The sequence below is a fragment of the Apteryx mantelli genome, chromosome 39 (assembly GCF_036417845.1).
Source record: "Apteryx mantelli isolate bAptMan1 chromosome 39, bAptMan1.hap1, whole genome shotgun sequence".
Lineage (NCBI taxonomy): Eukaryota > Metazoa > Chordata > Aves > Apterygiformes > Apterygidae > Apteryx > Apteryx mantelli.
This window is the reverse complement of record NC_090016.1, coordinates 557,660-578,309: the sequence shown is the minus strand read 5'-3', so window position 1 is coordinate 578,309 and position 20,650 is coordinate 557,660. Positions and strand designations below refer to the sequence as shown.

The window sequence follows — 20,650 nt, the reverse complement described above, 5'->3', positions numbered from 1 at the left end:
CGTCCATGTCCCTATGTCCATGTCCCCATGTCCATCTTCCCCATGTCCATGTTTCCATGTCCCCCATGTCCATCTTCCCCATGTCTGTGTCCCCATGACCCCCATGTCCACGTCCCCCATGTCCCTATGTCCATGTCCCCATGTCCATCTTCCCCATGTCCATGTTTCCATGTCCCCCATGTCCACGTCCCCCATGTCCGTGTCCCCATGACCCCATGTCCACGTCCCCCATGTCCGTGTCCCTCATATCCATGTCCCCATGTTCCTCATGTCCATCTCCACGTCCCCCATGTCCCCACGTCTCCCACCACGTGCCACCGGTGGCCTCTCGGGCAACTTTATTGCCCCCTCGCGGGGGGGGGGGGGGGAGTCACTTGCCTCAAGGAGGTGGTGGGATGTCACCACCGGTGGTGGTGGCCCCGGCGGGGGGAGGGGACGCCGGTGGCCCCGACGGTGACGGTGACGGTGGCGGTGGCGGGCGGCAGGCCAGGCCGGTGGGCGCCTGGGCTCGGGGTCGGGGGCAGCGGCCGTTCACCACCAGCCCCAGCGGCGTCGCCACCCGGATGCCCACGAAGGAGAAGGTCTGCGGGGGGAGGGAGGAGGAAGCGGTGACCATCAGGGACCATCGGTGACCACCAATAACCATCAGTGACCAGCAATGACCATCGGTGACCACCAATGACCACCAATGACCATCAGTGACCATCAATGAGCATCAGTGACCATCGGTGACCATCAATGACCATCGGTAACCACCAATGAGCATCAATGATCACCAACCAATGACCACCAATGACCATCAGTGACCACCAACGACCATCAATGAGCATCAATGACCATCGGTGACCATCAATGACCATCGGTGACCACCAATGAGCATCAGTGACCACCAACCAGTGACCACCAGTGACCACCAATGACCATCGGTGACCAGCAACAACCATCAGTGACCATCAATGACCATCAATGACCATCAATGACCATCGGTAACCACCAATGAGCATCAGTGACTACCAACCAGTGACCATCAATGACCATCAGTGACCCCCAATGACCATCAATGAGCATCAATGACCATCGGTGACCATCAATGACCATCGGTGACCACCAATGAGCATCAGTGACCACCAACCAGTGACCACCAATGACCACCAGTGACCACCAACGACCATCAATGACCATCAGTGACCCCCAATGACCATCAATGAGCATCAATGACCATCGGTGACCACCAATGACCATCGGTGACCACCAATGAGCATCAGTGACCACCAACCAGTGACCACCAATGACCACCAGTGACCACCAACGACCATCAATGACCATCAGTGACCCCCAATGACCATCAATGAGCATCAATGACCATCGGTGATCATCAATGACTATTGGTGACCGTCAATGAGCATCAGTGACCACCAACCAGTGACCACCAATGACCACCAGTGACCACCAATGACCATCAGTGACCACTGGTGACCACCAATGACCATCGGTGACCAGCAATGACCATTGGTGACCACCAATGACCATTGGTGACCATCAACGAGCATCAGTGACTACCAGTGACCACCAATGATCATCAGTGACCACCAATGAGCATCAGTGACCACTGGTGACTGCCAATGACCACCAATGACCACCAATGACCAGCAATGAGCATCAGTGACCACCAATGACCACCAGTAACCATCGGTGACCACCACTGAGCACCAGCGACCACCAATAACCACCACTAACCACCAGTGAGCACCAGTGATCGTCAGTAACCACCACTGACCACCAACGACCATCGGTGACCACCACTGACCCCCAATGACCAACAATGAACATCAATGATCATCAGTAAGCACCAATGACCACTAATGACCACCAATGAGCATCGGTGACCACCAACGACCACCAATGACCAACAACGAGCATCAGTGATCATCAGGGACCACCAAAGACCACCAATGAACATCAGTGACCACCAATGACCACGAAGGAGCACCAATGACCCCCAGGGATGGCCAGTGACCTCTAATGACCATCAGTGACCATAAATGAACACCAATGAGCATTAGTGGCCATCAATGACCACCAGTGACCACCAGTGACCCCCAATGACCCCCAGTGACCACCAAAGACCCCCAATGAGCATTGGTGACCACCAGTGACCATCAAAGACCACCAGTGACCACCAACAAGCATCAGTGGCCACCAATGAGCATCAATGACCACCAATGAGCACCAGTGACCACCAGTAACCACCAGTGACCACCAGCAGCCCCCAACGAGCATCAATGACCAGCAGTGACACCAGTCCCTCCCAGTCCCCTCCCAGTGCCTCCCAGTGCCCCGAGAACCCCTCCCAGTCCATCCCAGTCCCCTCCCAGTGCCTCCCAGTGCTCCCAGACCCCTCCCAGTGCCTCCCAGTCCCCTCCCAGTGCCTCCCAGTGCCCCCAGACCCCTCCCAGTCCATCCCAGTGCCTCCCAGTGCCTCCCAGTGTCCCCAGAACCCCTCCCAGTGCCCCCCAGTACCTCCCAGTCCATTCCAGTCCATCCCAGTGCCTCCCAGTCCCCTCCCAGTCCATTCCAGTCCATCCCAGTGCCTCCCAATCCCCTCCCAGTGCCTCCCAGTCCATCCCAGTGCCCTCCCAATCCCCTCCCAGTCCATCCCAGTGCCTCCCAATCCCCTCCCAGCGTCTCCCAGTCCATCCCAGTTCCCTCCCAGTGCCTCCCAGTGACTCCAGAACTCCTCCCAGTACCTCCCAGTCCATCCCAGTGCCTCCCAATCCCCTCCCAGTGCCTCCCAGTCCCCCCCAAATCCCCTCCCAATCCCCTCCCAGTCCATCCCAGTTCCCTCCCAGTGCCTCCCAGTGACTCCAGAACCCCTCCCAGTGCCTCCCAGTCCATCCCAGTACCCCCCAATCCCCTCCCAGTGCCTCCCAGTGCTCCCAGAAGCTCTCCCAGTGCCTCCCAGTCCCCTCCCAGTCCATCCCAGTCCCCCCCAATCTCCTCCCAGTCCATCCCAGTCCCCCCCAATCTCCTCCCAGTCCATCCCAGTACCCCCCAATCCCCTCCCAGTGCCTCCCAGTGCCCCCAGAACCCCTCCCAGTGCCTCCCAGTCCCCCCCAATCCCCTCCCAGTGCCTCCCAGTCCATCCCAGTGCCTCCCAATCCCCTCCCAGTGCCTCCCAGTCCCCCCCAATCCCCTCCCAGTGCCTCCCAGTCCATCCCAGTGCCTCCCAACCCCCTCCCAGTCCATCCCAGTGCCTCCCAGGGACTCCAGAACCCCTCCCAGTGCCTCCCCATCCATCCCAGTCCATCCCAGTGCCTCCCAGTGCCTCCCAGTGCCCTCACCTGCCCCTGGTGCTGCACGTGGTGGTGCCGGACGTTGGGTTCGGCCAGGGCCACGGCGTCGCCCACCAACACGCCCCAGGCGGCGTCGGCGTTGTACACGGACACGGCCACGGGGGCGCCGGCGCCGTCCGCCAGGCCCAGGGTGCTGCGGGGGGGGGACGGGGACACGCGTGTCACCGCCCACGCGTGTCCCTGCCCACGCGTGTCGCCCCGTGTCGCCCTCCCAAAGAGCCACGATCCCGAGATATGGAGCTGGGAATGACGTGGGGCGGCCGGGATGGGACGCGGGGACACGTGTGGGGACGCGGACGCGTGTCGGGAGGCTCCGCGTGACGCACACGTGTCCCCGCACACGCGTGTCACCCCGTGTCACCACCCCAAAGGGCCTCGATCCCGAGATACGGGGCCGGGAAGGATGTGGGGCGGCCGGGATGGGACGCGGGGACACGTGTGGGGATGCGGACGCATGTCGGGAGGCTCCGCGTGACGCACACATGTCCCCGCACACGCGTGTCACCCCGTGTCGCCCTCCCGAAGGGCCTCGATCCCGAGATACGGGGCCGGGAAGGACGTGGGGCGGCCGGGATGGGACGCGGGGACACGTGTGGGGACGCGGACGCGTGTCGGGAGGCTCCGCGTGACGCACACGTGTCCCCGCACACGCGTGTCACCCCGTGTCACCCTCCCAAAGAGCCTCGATCCCGAGATATGGAGCCGGGAAGGACGTGGGGCGGCCGGGATGGGACACGGGGACACGTGTGGGGACGCGGACGCGCATCGGGAGGCTCCGCGTGACGCACACGTGTCCCTGCACACGCGTGTCACCCCGTGTCGCCCACGTGTCCCTGCACACGCGTGTCACCCCGTGTCGCCCTCCCAAAGAGCCTCGATCCCGAGATACGGGGCCGGGAAGGACGTGGGGCGGCCGGGATGGGACGCGGGGACACGTGTGGGGACGCGGACGCGTGTCGGGAGGCTCCGCGTGACGCACACATGTCCCCGCACACGCGTGTCGCCCCATGTCGCCCTCCCGAAGGGCCTCGATCCCGAGATACGGGGCCGGGAAGGACGTGGGGCGGCCGGGATGGGACGCGGGGACACGTGTGGGGACGTGGAAGCGTGTCGTGAGGCTCTGCGTGACGCACACGTGTCCCCGCACACGCGTGTTGGCCCGTGTCACCCTCCCAAACGGTCTCGATCCCGAGATATGGGTCCGGGAAGGACGTGGGGCGGCCGGGATGGGACGCGGGGACACGTGTGGGGACGCGGAGGCGTGTCGGGAGGCTCCGCGGGACACACACGTGTCCCCGCACACGCGTGTCGCCCCGTGTCGCCCTCCCACAGGTCCTCGATCCCGAGATACGGGGCCGGGAAGGACGTGGGGCGGCCGGGATGGGACGCGGGGACACGTGTGGGGACGCGGACGCATGTCGGGAGACTCCACGTGATGCACACGTGTCCCCGCACACGCGTGTCGCGTGTCGCCCTCCCACAGGGCCTCGATCCCGAGATACGGGGCCGGGAAGGACGTGGGGCGGCCGGGATGGGACACGGGGACACGTGTGGGGACACGACCACGTGCTATGAAGGTCCCTGCACTGCACACGTGTCCCCGCACACGCGTGTCACCACGTGTCACCACCCCAAAGGGCCTCGATCCCGAGATACGGGGCCGGGAAGGACGTGGGGCGGCCGGGATGGGACGCGGGGACACGCGTGGGGACGCGGACGCGTGTCGGGAGGCTCCGCGTGACGCACACGTGTCCCCGCACACGCGTGTCACCCCGTGTCGCCCTCCCAAAGGGCCTCGATCCCGAGATACGGGGCCGGGAAGGACGTGGGGCGGCCGGGATGGGACGTGGGGACACGTGTGGGGACCTGGATGCGTGTTGGGAGGCTCCATGTGACGCACACGTGTCCCCGCCCACGCGTGTCGCCCCGTGTCGCCCTCCCGAAGGGCCTCGATCCCGAGATACGGGGCCGGGAAGGACGTGGGGCGGCCGGGATGGGACGCGGGGACACGTGTGGGGACGCGGACGCGTGTCGGGAGGCTCCGCGTGACGCACACGTGTCCCCGCACACGCGTGTCTCCCCGTGTCGCCCTCCCAAAGGGCCTCGATCCCAAGATACGGGGCCGGGAAGGACGTGGGGCGGCCGGGATGGGACGCGGGGACACGTGTGGGGACGCGGAGGCGTGTCGGGAGGCTCCGCGTGACGCACACATGTCCCCGCACACGCGTGTCGCCCCGTGTCGCCCTCCCAAAGGGCCTCGATCCCGAGATACGGGGCCGGGAAGGACGTGGGGCGGCCGGGATGGGACGCGGGGACACGCGTGGGGACGCGGACGCGTGTCGGGAGGCTCCGCGTGACGCACACGTGTCCCCGCACACGCGTGTCGCCCCGTGTCGCCCTCCCAAAGGGCCTCGATCCCAATATATGGGGCCGGGAAGGACGTGGGGCGGCTGGGATGGGACACGGGGACACGTGTGGGGACCTGGATGCGTGTTGGGAGGCTCCATGTGACGCACACGTGTCCCCGCACACGCGTGTCACCCCGTGTCACCCTCCCAAAGGGCCTCGATCCCAATATATGGGGCTGGGAAGGACGTGGGGCGGCTGGGATGGGACGCGGGGACACGTGTGGGGACGCGGACGCGTGTCGGGAGGCTCCGCGTGACGCACACGTGTCCCCGCACACGCGTGTCGCCCCGTGTCGCCCTCCCAAAGGGCCTCGATCCCGAGATACGGGGCCGGGAAGGACATGGGGCGGCCGGGATGGGACGCGGGGACACGTGTGGGGACGCGGAGGCGTGACGGGAGGCTCCGCGTGACGCACGTGTGTCCCCGCACACGCGTGTCACCCCGTGTCGCCCTCCCAAAGAGCCTCGATCCCGAGATACGGGGCCGGGAAGGACGTGGGGCGGCCGGGATGGGACGCGGGGACACGTGTGGGGACGCGGACGCGTGTCGGGAGGCTCCGCGTGACGCACACGTGTCCCCGCACACGCGTGTCTCCCCGTGTCGCCCTCCTAAAGGGCCTCGATCCCAATATATGGGGCTGGGAATGACGTGGGGCGGCCGGGATGGGACGCGGGGACATGTGTGGGGATGCGGACGCGTGTTGGGAGGCTCCGCATGACGCACACGTGTCCCCGCACACGCGTGTCGCCCCGTGTCGCCCTCCCAAAGGGCCTCGATCCCGAGATACGGGGCCGGGAAGGACGTGGGGCGGCCGGGATGGGACGCGGGGACACACGTGGGGACGCGGACGCGTGTCGGGAGGCTCCGCGTGATGCACACGTGTCCCCGCACACGCGTGTCGCCCCGTGTCGCCCTCCCAAAGGGCCTCGATCCCGAGATACGGGGCCGGGAAGGACGTGAGGTGACTGGGATGGGACGCGGGGACACGTGTGGGGACACGACCGCGTGTCGGGAGGCTCCGCGTGACGCACACGTGTCCCCGCACACGCGTGTCACCCCGTGTCGCCCTCCCAAAGAGCCACGATCCCGAGATATGGAGCTGGGAATGACGTGGGGCGGCCGGGATGGGACACGGGGACACGTGTGGGGACGTCGAAGCGTGTCGGGAGGCTCCGAGTGATGCACACGTGTCCCCGCACACGCGTGTCACCCCGTGTCGCCCTCCCAAAGAGCCACGATCCCGAGATACGGGGCCGGGAAGGACGTGGGGCGGCCGGGATGGGACACGGGGACACGTGTGGGGACGTCGAAGCGTGTCGGGAGGCTCCGAGTGATGCACACGTGTCCCCGCACACGCGTGTCACCCCGTGTCGCCCTCCCAAAGGGCCTCGATCCCGAGATACGGGGCCGGGAAGGACGTGGGGCGGCTGGGATGGGACGCGGGGACACGCGTGGGGACACGACCACATGCTATGAAGGTCCCTGCACTGCACACGTGTCCCCGCACACGCGTGTCACCCCGTGTCGCCCTCCCAAAAGGCCTCGATCCCAAGATATGGGGCTGGGAATGACACTGGGTGACCGGGATGGGACACGGGGACACGTGTGGGGACGCGACCCTTTGTCCCCCACCCCACGCCGCGTCCCCCGCGTCCCCCGCACACGCGTGTACTCACAAGGGCACCCGCTCGTGAGGCGTGAGGCTGAAGAGCACCCGGCCCAGCAGGACCTTGCCGGGGTTGGGTCCGGGGCGCAGGGTGGCCAAGGGGACGGGCGCCGGTCCCCCCGGACGCCCCAGGGGACCCAGGAGGGCGGGTGGCAGCGTCCCCAGCAGCCCCCGCAGCCGCCGCGCCCCCACTTTGCCCTGTAGATGGAGAACACGCGTGTTTCAGGCGTGTTTTCTTCTCTGTGTATCTCCCCCCATCCCGTGTCCCCTCCGTGTTCCTCCATATCCCACGTTTTCCGTGTCTTTTGTGTCCGTCTCCCTCCGCGTTCCATGTTCTCCCATGTTTCTCATGTCCTACGTCCGTGTCTCTCCATGTTCTCCCATGTCCCACGTGTCCCATGTCCCTCTATGTTGCTTCTGTTCCTCCGTGTTCTCCCCGTTCCTCCATGTTCCTCCGTGTCTCTCGTGTTCCTCCGTGTCCCGTGTTCCTCCATGTCCCCCCATATCTCTCATGTTCGTCCATGTTCTTCCATATCCATGTCCCACACGTTCTCCGTGTTCCTCTCTACGTGTATTTCTCCGTGTCCCATGTTCTCCATGTTTTTCGTGTCCTTTGTCTCCATGTTGCGCATGTCCCATGTCTCAAGTTCCTCCGTGTCCGTGTTTCCCCGTTCCTCCATGTTCTCCCTGTTCCTCCATGTTTCTCCACGTCTTTCATGTCCCTCTATGTGCCGTGTTCTCCGTGTCCTTCATCTCCATGTCCCATGTCCCTCCACGTCCCCCCGCCTCTCCATGTCCCCCACGCCCCATGTCCCCCCACGTCCCTTCATGTCCCCCCATGTCCCACGTCCCTCCATGTCCCCCCGTACCCATGTCCTCCATGTTCTACACTTCCTATGTCTCCCAGGTTCTCCATGTTCTTCCATGTCTCCCCATGTTCCTCCACGTTCCTCCATGTCTCCCCACGTTCCTCCATATTTCTCCATGTTCCCATGTCCATGTCCCCTGTCCCATGTCCCTTCATGTCCCCACATGTCCCTCCATGTCCCATATCCCTCCATATCTATGTTTCCCATGTTCTACATCCCCTATATCCCCCATGTTCTCCATGTTCCTCCATGTCTCCCCATGTTCCTCCACGTTTCTCCACGCTCCTCCATATCCTTCCATATTTCTCCATGTCCCATATCCATGTCCTATGTCTCCCTACATCCTTTCATGTCCCCCTATGTCTCCCCATGCCCCATGTCTCTCCATGTCCCCCTATATCTACGTCCCCCATGTTCTACATCCCCTATGTCCCCCATGTTCTTCATGTTTCTCCATGTCTCCTTATGTTCTTCCATGTTCATCCGTGTTCCTCCCTGTCCATGTCCCATATGCATATCCCGTGTCCCCCACGTCCCTTCATGTCCCCCCATGTCCCATGTCCTTCCATGTCCCCCCGTATCCGCATCCCCCATGTTCTACGTCCCCTATGTCCATGTTCTCCATGTTCCTCCATGTCTCTCCATGTTTCTCTACGTTCCTCCACGTTCCTCCACGTCTCTCCACGTTCCTCCATGTCCCATGTCCATGTCCCCCATGTCCCTCCATGTCCCATGTCCATGTCCCCCCATGTCCCTTCATGTCCCCCATGTTCCTCCATGTCTTCCTATATCTACGTCCCCCATGTTCTACATTCCCTATGTTCATGTTCTCCATGTTCCTCCACATCCCGCCTCTCCATGTCCCCCACGTCCCCCCACGTCCTTTCACGTCCCTCCACGTCCTTTCATGTCCCCCCATATCCATGTCCCCCAAGTTCTCCATCCCTTATATCCATGTTCTCCGTGTTCCTCTATGTCTCCCCATGTTTCTCTACGTTCCTCCATACTCCTCCATGTCTTTCCATGTCTATATCCCATGTCTCTCCATGTCCCTCCATGTCTCCCACGTGTTCCTCCACGTCTTCCATGTTCGCCCGTGTCCCGCGTCCTTCTACGTCCCTCCATGTTCCAAGTTCCTCCATATCCATATCCTCTATGTTCTACATCTCCTACGTCCCCCATGTTCTCCGTGTCCCTCCACGTCCCCCCATGTCATCCGTGCCCCATATCCATGTCCCCCCACGTGTTCCTCCACGTCCTCCACGCTCCTCCAAGCCCCGCGTCTCTCCACGTCTATCCGTGTCCCGCGTTCCTCCACGTCCCACGTTCCTCCACGTCCCACGTTCCTCCATGTTTCATGTTCTCCGTATCTCATGTTCTCCGTATCTCACGTTCTCCGTATCCCACGTCCCCCCGTGTCCCCCCGCGTCCCCCACGCACCCGGTTGGCCAGCAGGGCGCAGAGGCGACCCAGGTAGTCGAGGAGGCGACCGTGACGCAGCCGCGGCTCGGCCCAGCCGGGTTCCAGCGCTGCCGCTCGGGCGAAACCTTCCAGCGCCTGCCCGTAACTCTCCTCGTACTGCAGCAGCTGCCCAACCAAGAGCGCCTTGGGGGGGGGGCGGGGCCTGGAGGAGGCCACGCCCCCCTCTCCAAGCCCCACCCACCCCGGCAGACCCGGTGCTCCCCCTTTGGATCTTTCCCCTGGGCTTGCCTGTGCTGCCTCCGGCCCTGCCTGCGCTGCCCTGGCCCTGCCTGCTTGGCTCCTGGCCCCGCCCACGTGGTTCCTAGGCCCACCCATGCTGCCCCTAGAATCCCTGGCCCCGCCCACACCACACCTGGCCCTGCCCACACTGCGCCTGGCCCTGCCCGCACTGTCTTTAGCCCTGCCCACACTGTCCTTAGCCCTGCCCATGCAGCTACAAGCCCTGCCCACACTGTTCCTGGCTCTGCCTACTCCGCCCTGGCCCCGCCCACACAGCCCCAGCCCTGCCCACACTGCCCCTAGCCCTGCCCACGCCACCCTAGCCCTGCCCACACTGCCCCGGTTCTGCCCACACTGCCTCTAGCCCTGTCTATGCTGCCCTGGCCCTGCCCGCTCGGCTCCTGGCCCTGCCCACACTGCCCCGGCCCTGCCTACTCAGCCTCGGCCCTGCCCACTCAGCCTTGGCCCTGCCCACTCAGCCTTGGCCCTGCCCACACGGCCCCTAGCCCTGCCCATGCCGCCCTGGCCCCACCCATTCAGCCCTGGCCCCACCCACACAGCCCCAGCCCCACCCACACAGCCCCTGGCCTTGCCCACACTGCCCTTGACCCTGCCCACGCTGCCCCTAGCTCTGCCCACACTGCCCCAGCCCTACCCACACTGCTCCTGGCTCTGCCCACGTGGCCCCTAGCCCCGCCCCTGCAGCCAGTAGCCCCGCCCACACCACCCCTGGGCTTCCCCACAGCTCTGGCCCCACCCCTACAGCCCCTGGCTCCGCCCCCAGGGCACCTGGCCCTGCTCTCTGCTGCTGCTCCTGGCCCCACCTCTCAGCTCCTAGCCCCTCCCCCAGCGCTTAAGCTCCACCCCCACAGGAACATCTAAGGCGCGAAGGCAGCTACCGATGGGGCATCCCATGATGTCTCCTGCCCCATGGCGCTCCTTGCCCCACGGCGTCTCCTGCCCACGATGCTCCCTGCCCCACGGCACCTCCTACCCCACGGCACTCCCTGCCCCACAGTGTCCCCCTGCCCCACGGCGCCTCCTGCCCCACAGTGTCTCCTGCCCCACGGCACCCCCTGCCCTCACTGTCCCCCCCCCATAGCATCCCCCTCACCCCACTCTATTCTTTCCTGCCCCATAGTGTCTTCTCTGCCCCACAGCGCCCCCCCCCCGCCCCACGGCGCCCCTCACCGTGGCCCGGTTCAGGTGCAGGTCGGGGTTATTGGCTGCCTCTGGATCCACCTTCTCCTGGGGAAAAGGGACAAGATGGCGTCAGCCCCACGGTGCCGCCTGCCCCATAGCGACCCCCAGCCCCATAGCAAGCCCGCTGCCCCATAGCGACCCCCCCAGCCCCATAGTGATCTCCTCAGCCCCATAGTGACCCCCCAGGCCCATAGTGCCCCCAGCCCCATAGCAGCCTTCCAGCCCCATAGTGACCCCCCAGCCCCATAGCGACCCCCCAGCCCCATAGCAGCCCCCCAACCCCATAGCGACCCCCCAGCCCCATAGTGACCCCCCAAACCCATAGCCACCCCCAGCCCCATAGCACCTCCCCAGCCCCATAGCAACCCCCTGCCCCATAGCGACCCCCAGCCCCATAGCGAACCCTCAGCCACATAGCACCTCCCCAGCCCCATAGTGACCCCCCCAACCCCATAGCGACCCCCAGCCCCATAGCGACCCCCCCAGCGCCATAGGAACCCCACAGTGACACCCAACCCCATAGCAATTCTCCAACCCCATAGCAGCCCCATAGCGACCCCCCCCAGCCCCATAGCGAACCCTCAGCCACATAGCACCTCCCCAGCCCCATAGTGACCCCCTCAGCCCCATAGCAACACCCCCAACCCCATAGCGACCCCCAGCCCCATAGCGACCCCCTCCAGCGCCATAGGAACCCCATAGCGACCCCCAACCCCATAGCAATCCTCCAGCCCCATAGCAGCCCCATAGCGACCCCCCCAGCCCCATAGCGAACCCTCAGCCCCATAGCAACACCCCCAGCCCCATAGTGACCCCCTCAGCCCCATAGCAACACCCCCAACCCCATAGCGACCCCCAGCCCCATAGCGACCCCCCCAGCGCCATAGGAACCCCATAGTGACACCCAACCCCATAGCAATCCTCCAACCCCATAGCAGCCCCATAGCGACCCCCCAGCCCCATAGCGACCCCCCCCCAGCCCCACGGCTGCCCCATAGCGTGCCCCCCCCCCCCGCTCACCGCCCGGGCGTAGGCCCCCAGGGCCCATCGCGCCGCCTCGGGGCTCTGGCCGCCGGCGAAGAAGAGGGCGGCGTAGGCGTTGCCCAGCACGTCTGCGCACGCCCGGCACACGCTAAGCACACGCTAAGCACACGCTAAGGACCCCCACCCCCTCCACCCACACGCCTCCAGGCCCCGCCCCCCTCATGTATCCGGGGCCCCCCTGTGCGCCCCGATGCGTGTTGAGGGCTCCCGGGAGCGTCTTCAGGCACCGCCACACGCTAAGCACACGCTAAGCACACGCTAAGGGTCCCCCCACACGCACTAAGGGTTCCTTCGCGTGTCCCCTCGCGTGTCGGGGGCCCCCCGTGCACCCCGATGCGTGTCGAGGGCTCCCAGGAGCGTCTGCGGGTCCCGGCACACGCTAAGCACACGCTAAGCACATGCTAAGGCCCCCTCACGTGTCCCTGATGTATGTCGGGGGCCCCCCGTGCGCCCCGATGCGTGTTGAGGGCTCCCGGGGTGTCTTCAGACACCAGCACACGCTAAGCACACGCTAAGCACACGCTAATGACATGCTAAGGGTTCCCTCACATGTGCTAAGGGTTCCTTTGCATGTCCCCTCACATGTCGGGGACTCCCCGTGCGCCCCGATGCGTGTCGAGGGCTCCCAGGGGCATCTGTGGGTGCCGGCACACGCTAAGCACATGACAAGCACATGCTAAGGGCCCCCTCATGTGTCCCCACGCGTGTCGGGGGCCCCCCGTGCACCCCGATGCGTGTCGAAAGCTCCTAGGGGCGTCTGTGGGTGCTGGCACATGCTAATCACACGCTAAGCACATGCTAAGGGCCCATGTGTCCCCACGTGTGTCGGGGGCCCCCCGTGCGCCCTGATGCGTGTTGAGGGCTCCTAGGGGCGTCTGCGGGTGCCAGCACACGCTAAGCACACGCTAAGGGCCCCCGCACACGCCAAGGGCCCCCCGCACACGCTAAGGGCCCCCCTGCATGTCCTGACATGCCCCAACATGCACCAAGGGGCTCCCAAACACGCCAGCACATGCCAGCACACGCCAGCACACGCCAAGGACCCCCCAACGCACATACATGCACCGGGAAGGGGCTCAGCACACGCTAGCACACGCTAAGGACCCCCACACGCGTCTGCACACGCCAAGGGGATCTCAGCACACGCCAAGGACCCACACGCGCGTCCGCACACGCCAAGGGGACCTCAGCACATGCCAGCACACGCCAAGGACCCCCCAACGCACATACATGCACCGGGAAGGGGCTCAGCACACGCCAACACACGCTAACACACGCTAAGGACATCCCAGCGCACATACACACACCGGGAAGGGGCTCAGCACATACCAACACACGCCAGCACACGCCAACACACGCCAAGGACCCAATACGCATAGATACACCAGGAAAGGGCTCGGCGCCCGGCAGCACACGCCAAGGACACGCGTGCCGGCGGCGGGACTCACACCAGGAGCGGCCGTCGGCGGGGTCGAGGCGCACGGCCGCCTTGGCGTGTTCCACGCTCTCGCGCACGGCTCCGGCGTCCCGGCCCGCCTGGCGCAGCGCCATCGACAGGCACCGCAGCGCCTCCTTGTCCGGGCCCTGCGGGGGGGGGAAAACACGCCAAGAACATGCTAAGAACATACTAAGAACATGCTAAGAAAATACAGCAACATGTTAAGCACACACGACCCACACGCGGCCCCGCCGGACGCGGCGCCGTCGACAGGCGTCGCGGCGCTTCCTTGCCCAGGCCCTGTGGCGGGGAAAAGACACGCTAAGAGCATATTAAGAACATGCTAAGGACACACAAGAACATGCTAAGCACATGGGAACCACACGTGACCCACACGGCTCCCACACGCGGCCGCGCCGCCATCGATAGGCGCCGCGACGCCTCCTTGTCCAGGCCCTATGGCGAGGGGAAGAACACGCTAAGAACACGCTAAGAACACGCGACCCACACACGACCAACACGCGACCCCGCCATCATCGACAGGCGCCGCGACGCCTCCTTGTCCGGGCCCTGTAGGAGGGTGAAACATACCGAGAACATGCTAAGAACATGCTAAAAACATGCCAAGAACATGTTAAGAACACGCTAAACACATGTGAGCCACACGCAGCCCCGCTGGACGCGGCAGCACTGATAGGTGCTGCGACACCTCCTTGTCCAGGCCCTGTAATGGGGAAAAACATGCTAAGAACATGCTAAGAACATGCTAAGAACATGCTAAGAACATGCTAAGAACATGCTAAGAACACGTTAAGAACATGTGACCCCCATGCAGCCCCGCCGGACACAGCGCCATTGACAGGCACCGCGGCGCCTCCTCCCCCCGGCCCTGTGGTGGGGAAGAAACAGGCTAATAGCATGCCAAGAACATGCCAAGAACATGCTAAGAATATGCTAAGAACATAGAACAACATGCTAAAGACACGTGACCCACACAGAACCCATATGGGTCGCACACGCGGCCGCGGCGCCAGCGATAGGCGCCGCGACGCTTCCTTGTCCCGACTCTGCAACAGGGAAGAAACATGCTAAGAACATGCTAAAAATACACTAAAAACATGCTAAGAACACAGAACAACATGCTAAGGACACGTGACCCACACGCGACCGACACGGGTCCCACACGCGGCCGTGCCACCATCGATAGGCGCCGCGACGCTTCCTTGTCCCGACTCTGGAACAGGGAAGAAACATGCTAAGAACATGCTAAGAACATGCTAAGAAAATGATAGGAAAACACAGCAACATGCTAAGCACATGTGACCCACACGCGACCCACACGCCGCCGCGTCGCCATCGATAAGTGCCGCAATATCTCCTTGTCCAGGCCCCGTGGTGTGGAAAAACATGCTAAGAACATGCTAAGAACATGCTAAGAACATGCTAAGAACATGCTAAGCACATGTGACACACAAACGACCCACACGTGACCCACACGTGACCCTGCCGTCATCGACAGGTGCCGCGGCACCTCCTTTTCCAGGCCCTGCACGTGCCGAACACACGCTAAGAACATGCTAAGAACACGCTAAGCAGATATGAGCCACACGCGACCCACACGTGACCCACACGCGACCCACACGTGACCCCGCCGTCGACAGGTGCCGCGGCGCCGCCATGTCCCGACCCCGCGCACACGCTAAGCACACGCTAAGCACACGCTAAGAACACGGGATGGCTCAGACGGATGCTGTGACCCACATGTGTCCCCCAGCCCCACGCCGTGACCCACACGTGTTCCCCAGCCCCACACCGAGACCCACACGTGTCCACCAGCCCCACGGCAGGACCCACACGTGTCCCCCGGCCCCACATCGTGATCCACACGTATCTCCCGGCCCCACGCCGTGACCCACACGTGTCCCCCAGCCCCACGCCGAGACCCACACATGTGTCACAGCCACACGCCAAGACCCACACGTGTCCCCCAGCCCCACGCCACGACCCACACGTGTCCCCCAGCCCCACACCGTGACCCACACGTGTCCCCCAGCCCCACACCGTGACCCACACGTGTCCCCCAGCCCCATGGCGTGACCCACACGTGTGTCACATTCACACGCCAAGACCCACACGTGTCCCACAGCCCCACGCCACGACCCACACGTGTCCCCCAGCCCCACGCCACGACCCACACGTGTCCCCCAGCCCCATGGCGTGACCCACACGTGTCACATCCACATGCCAAGACCCACACGTGTGTCACATTTACACGCCAAGACCCACACGTGTCCCACAGCCCCACGCCCTGACCCACACGTGTCCCCCGGCCCCACACCAAGACCCACATGTGTGTCACAGCCACACGCCGAGACCCACACGTGTCCCCCAGCCCCACGCTGTGACCCACACGTGTCCCCCAGCCCCACGCTGAGACCCACACGTGTCCCCCGGCCCCATGCTGTGACCCACATGTGTCCCCCAGCCCCACGCCAAGACCCACATGTGTTCCTCAGTCCCACACCAAGACCCACACGTGTCCCCCAGCCCCACGCCGAGACCCACACGTGTCCCCCAGCCCCATGGCAAGACCCACATGTGTCTCCCAGACCCACACCGTGACCCACACGTGTCCCCCAGCCCCACGCCAAGACCCACACGTGTCCCCCGACCCCACGCTGTGACCCACACGTATCCCCCGGCCCCACAGCAAGACTGACACGTGTCCCCCAGCCCCACGCCGAGACCCACACGTGTCCCCCAGTCCCACACCAAGACCCACACGTGTCCCCCAGCCCCACGCCGAGACCCACACGTGTCCCCCAGTCCCACACCAAGACCCACACGTGTCCCCCAGCCCCACGCCGAGACCCACACGTGTCCCCCGGCCCCACACTGTGACCCACACGTGTCCCTTGGACCCACATCAAGACCCACACGTGTCCCCCAGCCCCACGCCACGACCCACACGTCCCCCAGCCCCACAGCAAGACCCACACGTGTCCCCCGGCCCCACGCCGTGACCCACACGTGTCCCCCGGCCCCACGCCGTGACCCACACGTGTCTCCTAGACCCACACCAAGACCCACACGTGTCCCCCAGCCCCACGCCACGACCCACACATGTCCCCCAGCCCCACAGCAAGACCCACACGTGTCCCCCGGCCCCACGCCGTGACCCACACGTGTCTCCTAGACCCACACCAAGACCCACACGTGTCCCCCAGCCCCACGCCACGACCCACACATGTCCCCCAGCCCCACAGCAAGACCCACACGTGTCCCCCAGCCCCATGCCGTGACCCACACGTGTCCCCCAGCCCCACGCCGAGACCCACACGTGTCCCCCAGCCCCATGGCAAGACCCACATGTGTCTCCCAGACCCACACCGTAACCCACACGTGTCCCCCAGCCCCACAGGACCCCACTCACGTGTCGCAGGGCGCCGGCGAAACACTCGCGAGCCGCTTCCACGTCCCCGTGGTGCCACCCTCAGCCCCACACGTGTCCCCCAGCCCCACACCAAGACCCACACGTGTCCCCACGACCCCACTCATGTCCCCCGACCCCACTCACGTGTCGCAGGGCGCCGGCGAAACACTCGCGAGCCGCTTCCACGTCCCCACGGCGCCACCGCGCTTCGCCCAGGCGGGTCCCCCGGCCCCACATGCGTCCCCCGGCCCCACGGCGCGACCCACACGTGTCCCCCAGCCCCACACCAAGACCCACACGTGTCCCCCAGCCCCACACCAAGACCCACACGTGTCCCCCGACCCCCCAGGACCCCACTCACGTGTCGCAAAGCGCCAATGAAACCGGCCCAGGTGGCTTCCGCGTCCCCATGGCGCCACACCGTGACCCACATGTGTCCCCCAGCCCCACAGCAAGACCCACACGTGTCCCCCGACCCCACAGGACCCCACTCACGTGTCGCAGGGCGCCGGCGAAGCACTCGCGGGCGGCTTCCAGGTCGCCGTGGCGCCACCGCGCTTCGCCCAGGCGGGTCCAGGCCTCGGGCAGCGCCGGCGCCAGCTTCACGGCTCGGCCCAGGGCGGCTTCGGCGCGCGGGTCCCCGGGGAGGGCGCTGAGCGCTCGGGCGCGCAGCACCAGCGCCCGGCCCCGGCTCCGCGCCGACACTGTGGGAGCGGGCGGGAGAGACGGCGTCAGGAGTGGGGCCGGCCCCACGGCGTCATGGCGTCACCCCCCCCACGGCGCGGGGTGGGTGGGTGGGTTTCTCCCCCCTTTCGGGTGGGCGCTCAGCACCGTTCGGGGCCTGCGGGGGTTATGGGGCAGGATGGGGGCGGGGCTTGTCCGTTCTGGGGTGGGAGGGGCTTGGCGGGAAGGGGGCGGTGCCCCCCGGGGCATTGTGGGATATAGGAGGGGCTTGGGGTAAAGGAAGGGGGTTTCAGCCCCGGGGCATTGTGGGATACAGGAGGGGGTTGGGGTGTGGGAGGGGGGGAGGTTTCAGCCCCGGGGCATTGTGGGATGCTCGGAGCAGGGCGGCGCCCCAGGGCATTATGGGATGCTCGCCGTGGGGCAGTGCCCCAAAGCATTATGGGATGCTCGGAGCAGGGCGGCGCCCCAGGGCATTGTGGGATACTTGCCACGGCACAAGGCCCCGGGGCATTATGGGACGTGCACCATGGGGCGGCGCCCCAGAGCATTATGGGACGCTCACCATGGGGCGATACCCCAGGGCATCATGGGATGCTTGAAGCAAGGTGGCGTCCTGGGGCATTATGGGACGCTCGTCATGGGGCAGCGCCCCAAAGCATTATTGGATGCTTGAAATGGGGTGGTGCCCCAGGGCATTATGGGATGTGCAGCATGGGGCAGTGCCCTGGGGCATTATGGGATGTGCAGCGTGGGGCAGTGCCCCGGGGCATTATGGGATGCTCGCCGTGGGGTAGTGCCCCAAAGCATTATGGGAGACTTGAAATGGGATGGGGTCCCAGAGCATTGTGGGATACTTGCCATGGGGCAATACCCCAGAGCATCATGGGATACTTGCCATGGGGCGGTGCCCCAAGGCATTATGGGACACTTGCTATGGGGCAATGCCCCGGGGCATTATGGGACGCTTGCCATAGGGCAACACCCCAGGGCATTATGGGATATTTGCCATAGGGCAGCACCCTGGGGCATTATGGGATGCTCGCCATGGGGCGGTGCCCCAAGGCATTATGGGATGCTCAAAGTGGGGCAGCACCCCAGGGCATTATGGGACACTTACTATGGGGCAATGCCCCGGGGCATTATGGGACGCTTGCCATAGGGCAACACCCCAGGGCATTATGGGACGCTCAAAGCGAGGCAGCACCCAGGAGCATTATGGGATACTCGCCGTGGAGCAACGCTCTGGGGCGTTATGGGACACCGGCCATGGGGCAGAGCCCTGGGGCATTATGGGATGCTCGAAACGGGGCGGTGCCCCAGGGCATTATGGGATGTGCACCATGGGGCAGCGCCCCGGGGCATTGTGGGACACCAACCACGAAGCAGTGCCCCAGGGCATTATGGGATGCTTGAAGTGGGGCAGTGCCCCAAAGCATTATGGGAGGCTTGAAGCGAGGTGGCGCCCTGGGGCATTATGGGACACTCGTCATGAGGCAGCACCCCAAAGCATTATGGGACATTTACCATAAGACAATGCCCCGAGGCATTATGGGACACTTGCCATGGGGCAGCGCCCTGGGGCATCAGGGGATGTGCACCATGGGGCAACACCCAGGGGCATTATGGGATACTCACCGTGGGGTGGTGCCCCAGGGCATTATGGGACACTTGCCATGGAGCAGCGCCCCAGGGCATGCTGGGATACTCAAAATGGGGTGGTGCCCTGGGGCATTATGGGATGCTCAACGCGGAGCAGCGCCCCGGAGCATTATGGGACACTCGCCATAGGGCAGCACCCCAGGGCATTATGGGACGCTGGCCATGGGGCAGCGCCCCGGGGCATTATGGGATACCTGCCATGGGGGGGCAGCGCCCCAGTGCATCGTGGGCCGCACCTTGCACCTCGTCCATGCGCCGCAGCGTCTTCTCCATCTCCTCCTCCAGGGCTGCCGCCGTGTCACCGCGGTCACCGTCACCGGGGTCACCAGGGTCACCGGGGTCGCCGTCGCCATGGTTACCGTCACCGGCGTCGCCACGGTTACCGTCGCCCCCCGGCGCCCGCCGCAGCCCGTCCCGGAACCGGTACAGCTCCGCCACCAGCTCCTGCCTCCCCCCCCCACCCCCCACAGATGTCAAGGGGGGGGGGCCCAGGCGTCCGGGCCGCCCCCTCCCCCCTCCTTAAAGGGGGCCCAGGCGTCCGAGCCGCCCCCTCCCCCCTCCTTAAAGGGGGCCCAGGCGTCCGGGACAGGACCCGCCCCCCGCAGACACACCTCGAGGGTCCGCAGCGCCTCAGCGTCGTCGCCGCCATCTTCTTCTTCTTCTTCCTCCTCCTCTTTTTCCTCTTCTCCCGCCGCAGCCGCCGGCGCCGGCGGCGGCTCCGGCTCCACCGCCGCCATGGCCGCGCCGGGCCCCGCCCCCTCCCCCCCGCCGGCTGCGCGCGCAGCCCGGCCCCGCCCCCCTCCCCCGCCGACTGCGCGTGCGCAGCCCGGCCCCGCCCCCCCTCCGCTTCCCGCCCGCGCGCTGGGCTCCGCCCCCCTCCCCCCCTCCCACGCCGCCGCCGGCTGCGCGCGTGCAGCCCGACCCCGCCCCCCTCTCCCCCCCCCCGCCCCGCCGCCGGCTGCGCGCAGAGCATGGACCCGCCCCCCCTCCCCGCAGGGCTCCGCCCCCCTCTCCACCTCCCGCCCGCCGCCTCCCTGCCGCTCTCCCCGCCGGGCTCCGCCCCCCCCCCCCGCCGGCTGCGCGCGCCGGCCCCGCCCCTCCCCGAGCGGGGGGGGGGGGGAAGGCAGCGACTCGCGCATGCGCAGAAGGGAGCAGCCGCGTGGACGCGCGCGGCACGTGCAGCCTCCCCCC

At 65.4% G+C, this 20,650-nt stretch overlaps 1 protein-coding gene across 2 annotated transcripts; it reads right to left on the bottom strand.

Annotated features, from left to right (window-relative positions):
• Positions 1-359: 359 nt before the first annotated feature.
• TTC5 (tetratricopeptide repeat domain 5) lies at positions 360-20,210 on the bottom strand. Of its 2 annotated transcripts, none has more exons than XM_067314951.1 (10): positions 20,071-20,210; positions 19,696-19,903; positions 17,612-17,820; positions 13,694-13,829; positions 12,222-12,313; positions 11,190-11,246; positions 9,738-9,884; positions 7,439-7,626; positions 3,342-3,486; positions 360-583 (listed from the first exon to the last, which is right to left on the bottom strand). In XM_067314951.1, the coding sequence occupies exons 1-10, from the start codon at positions 20,194-20,196 to the stop codon at positions 380-382; spliced, it is 1,512 nt and encodes a 503-aa protein (XP_067171052.1). In that variant the 5' UTR covers positions 20,197-20,210; the 3' UTR covers positions 360-379. The 2 variants fall into 2 exon arrangements, with proteins under 2 accessions (XP_067171052.1, XP_067171053.1); XM_067314952.1 differs by having other exon boundaries at positions 19,696-19,907; positions 20,071-20,202.
• Positions 20,211-20,650: the final 440 nt, after the last annotated feature.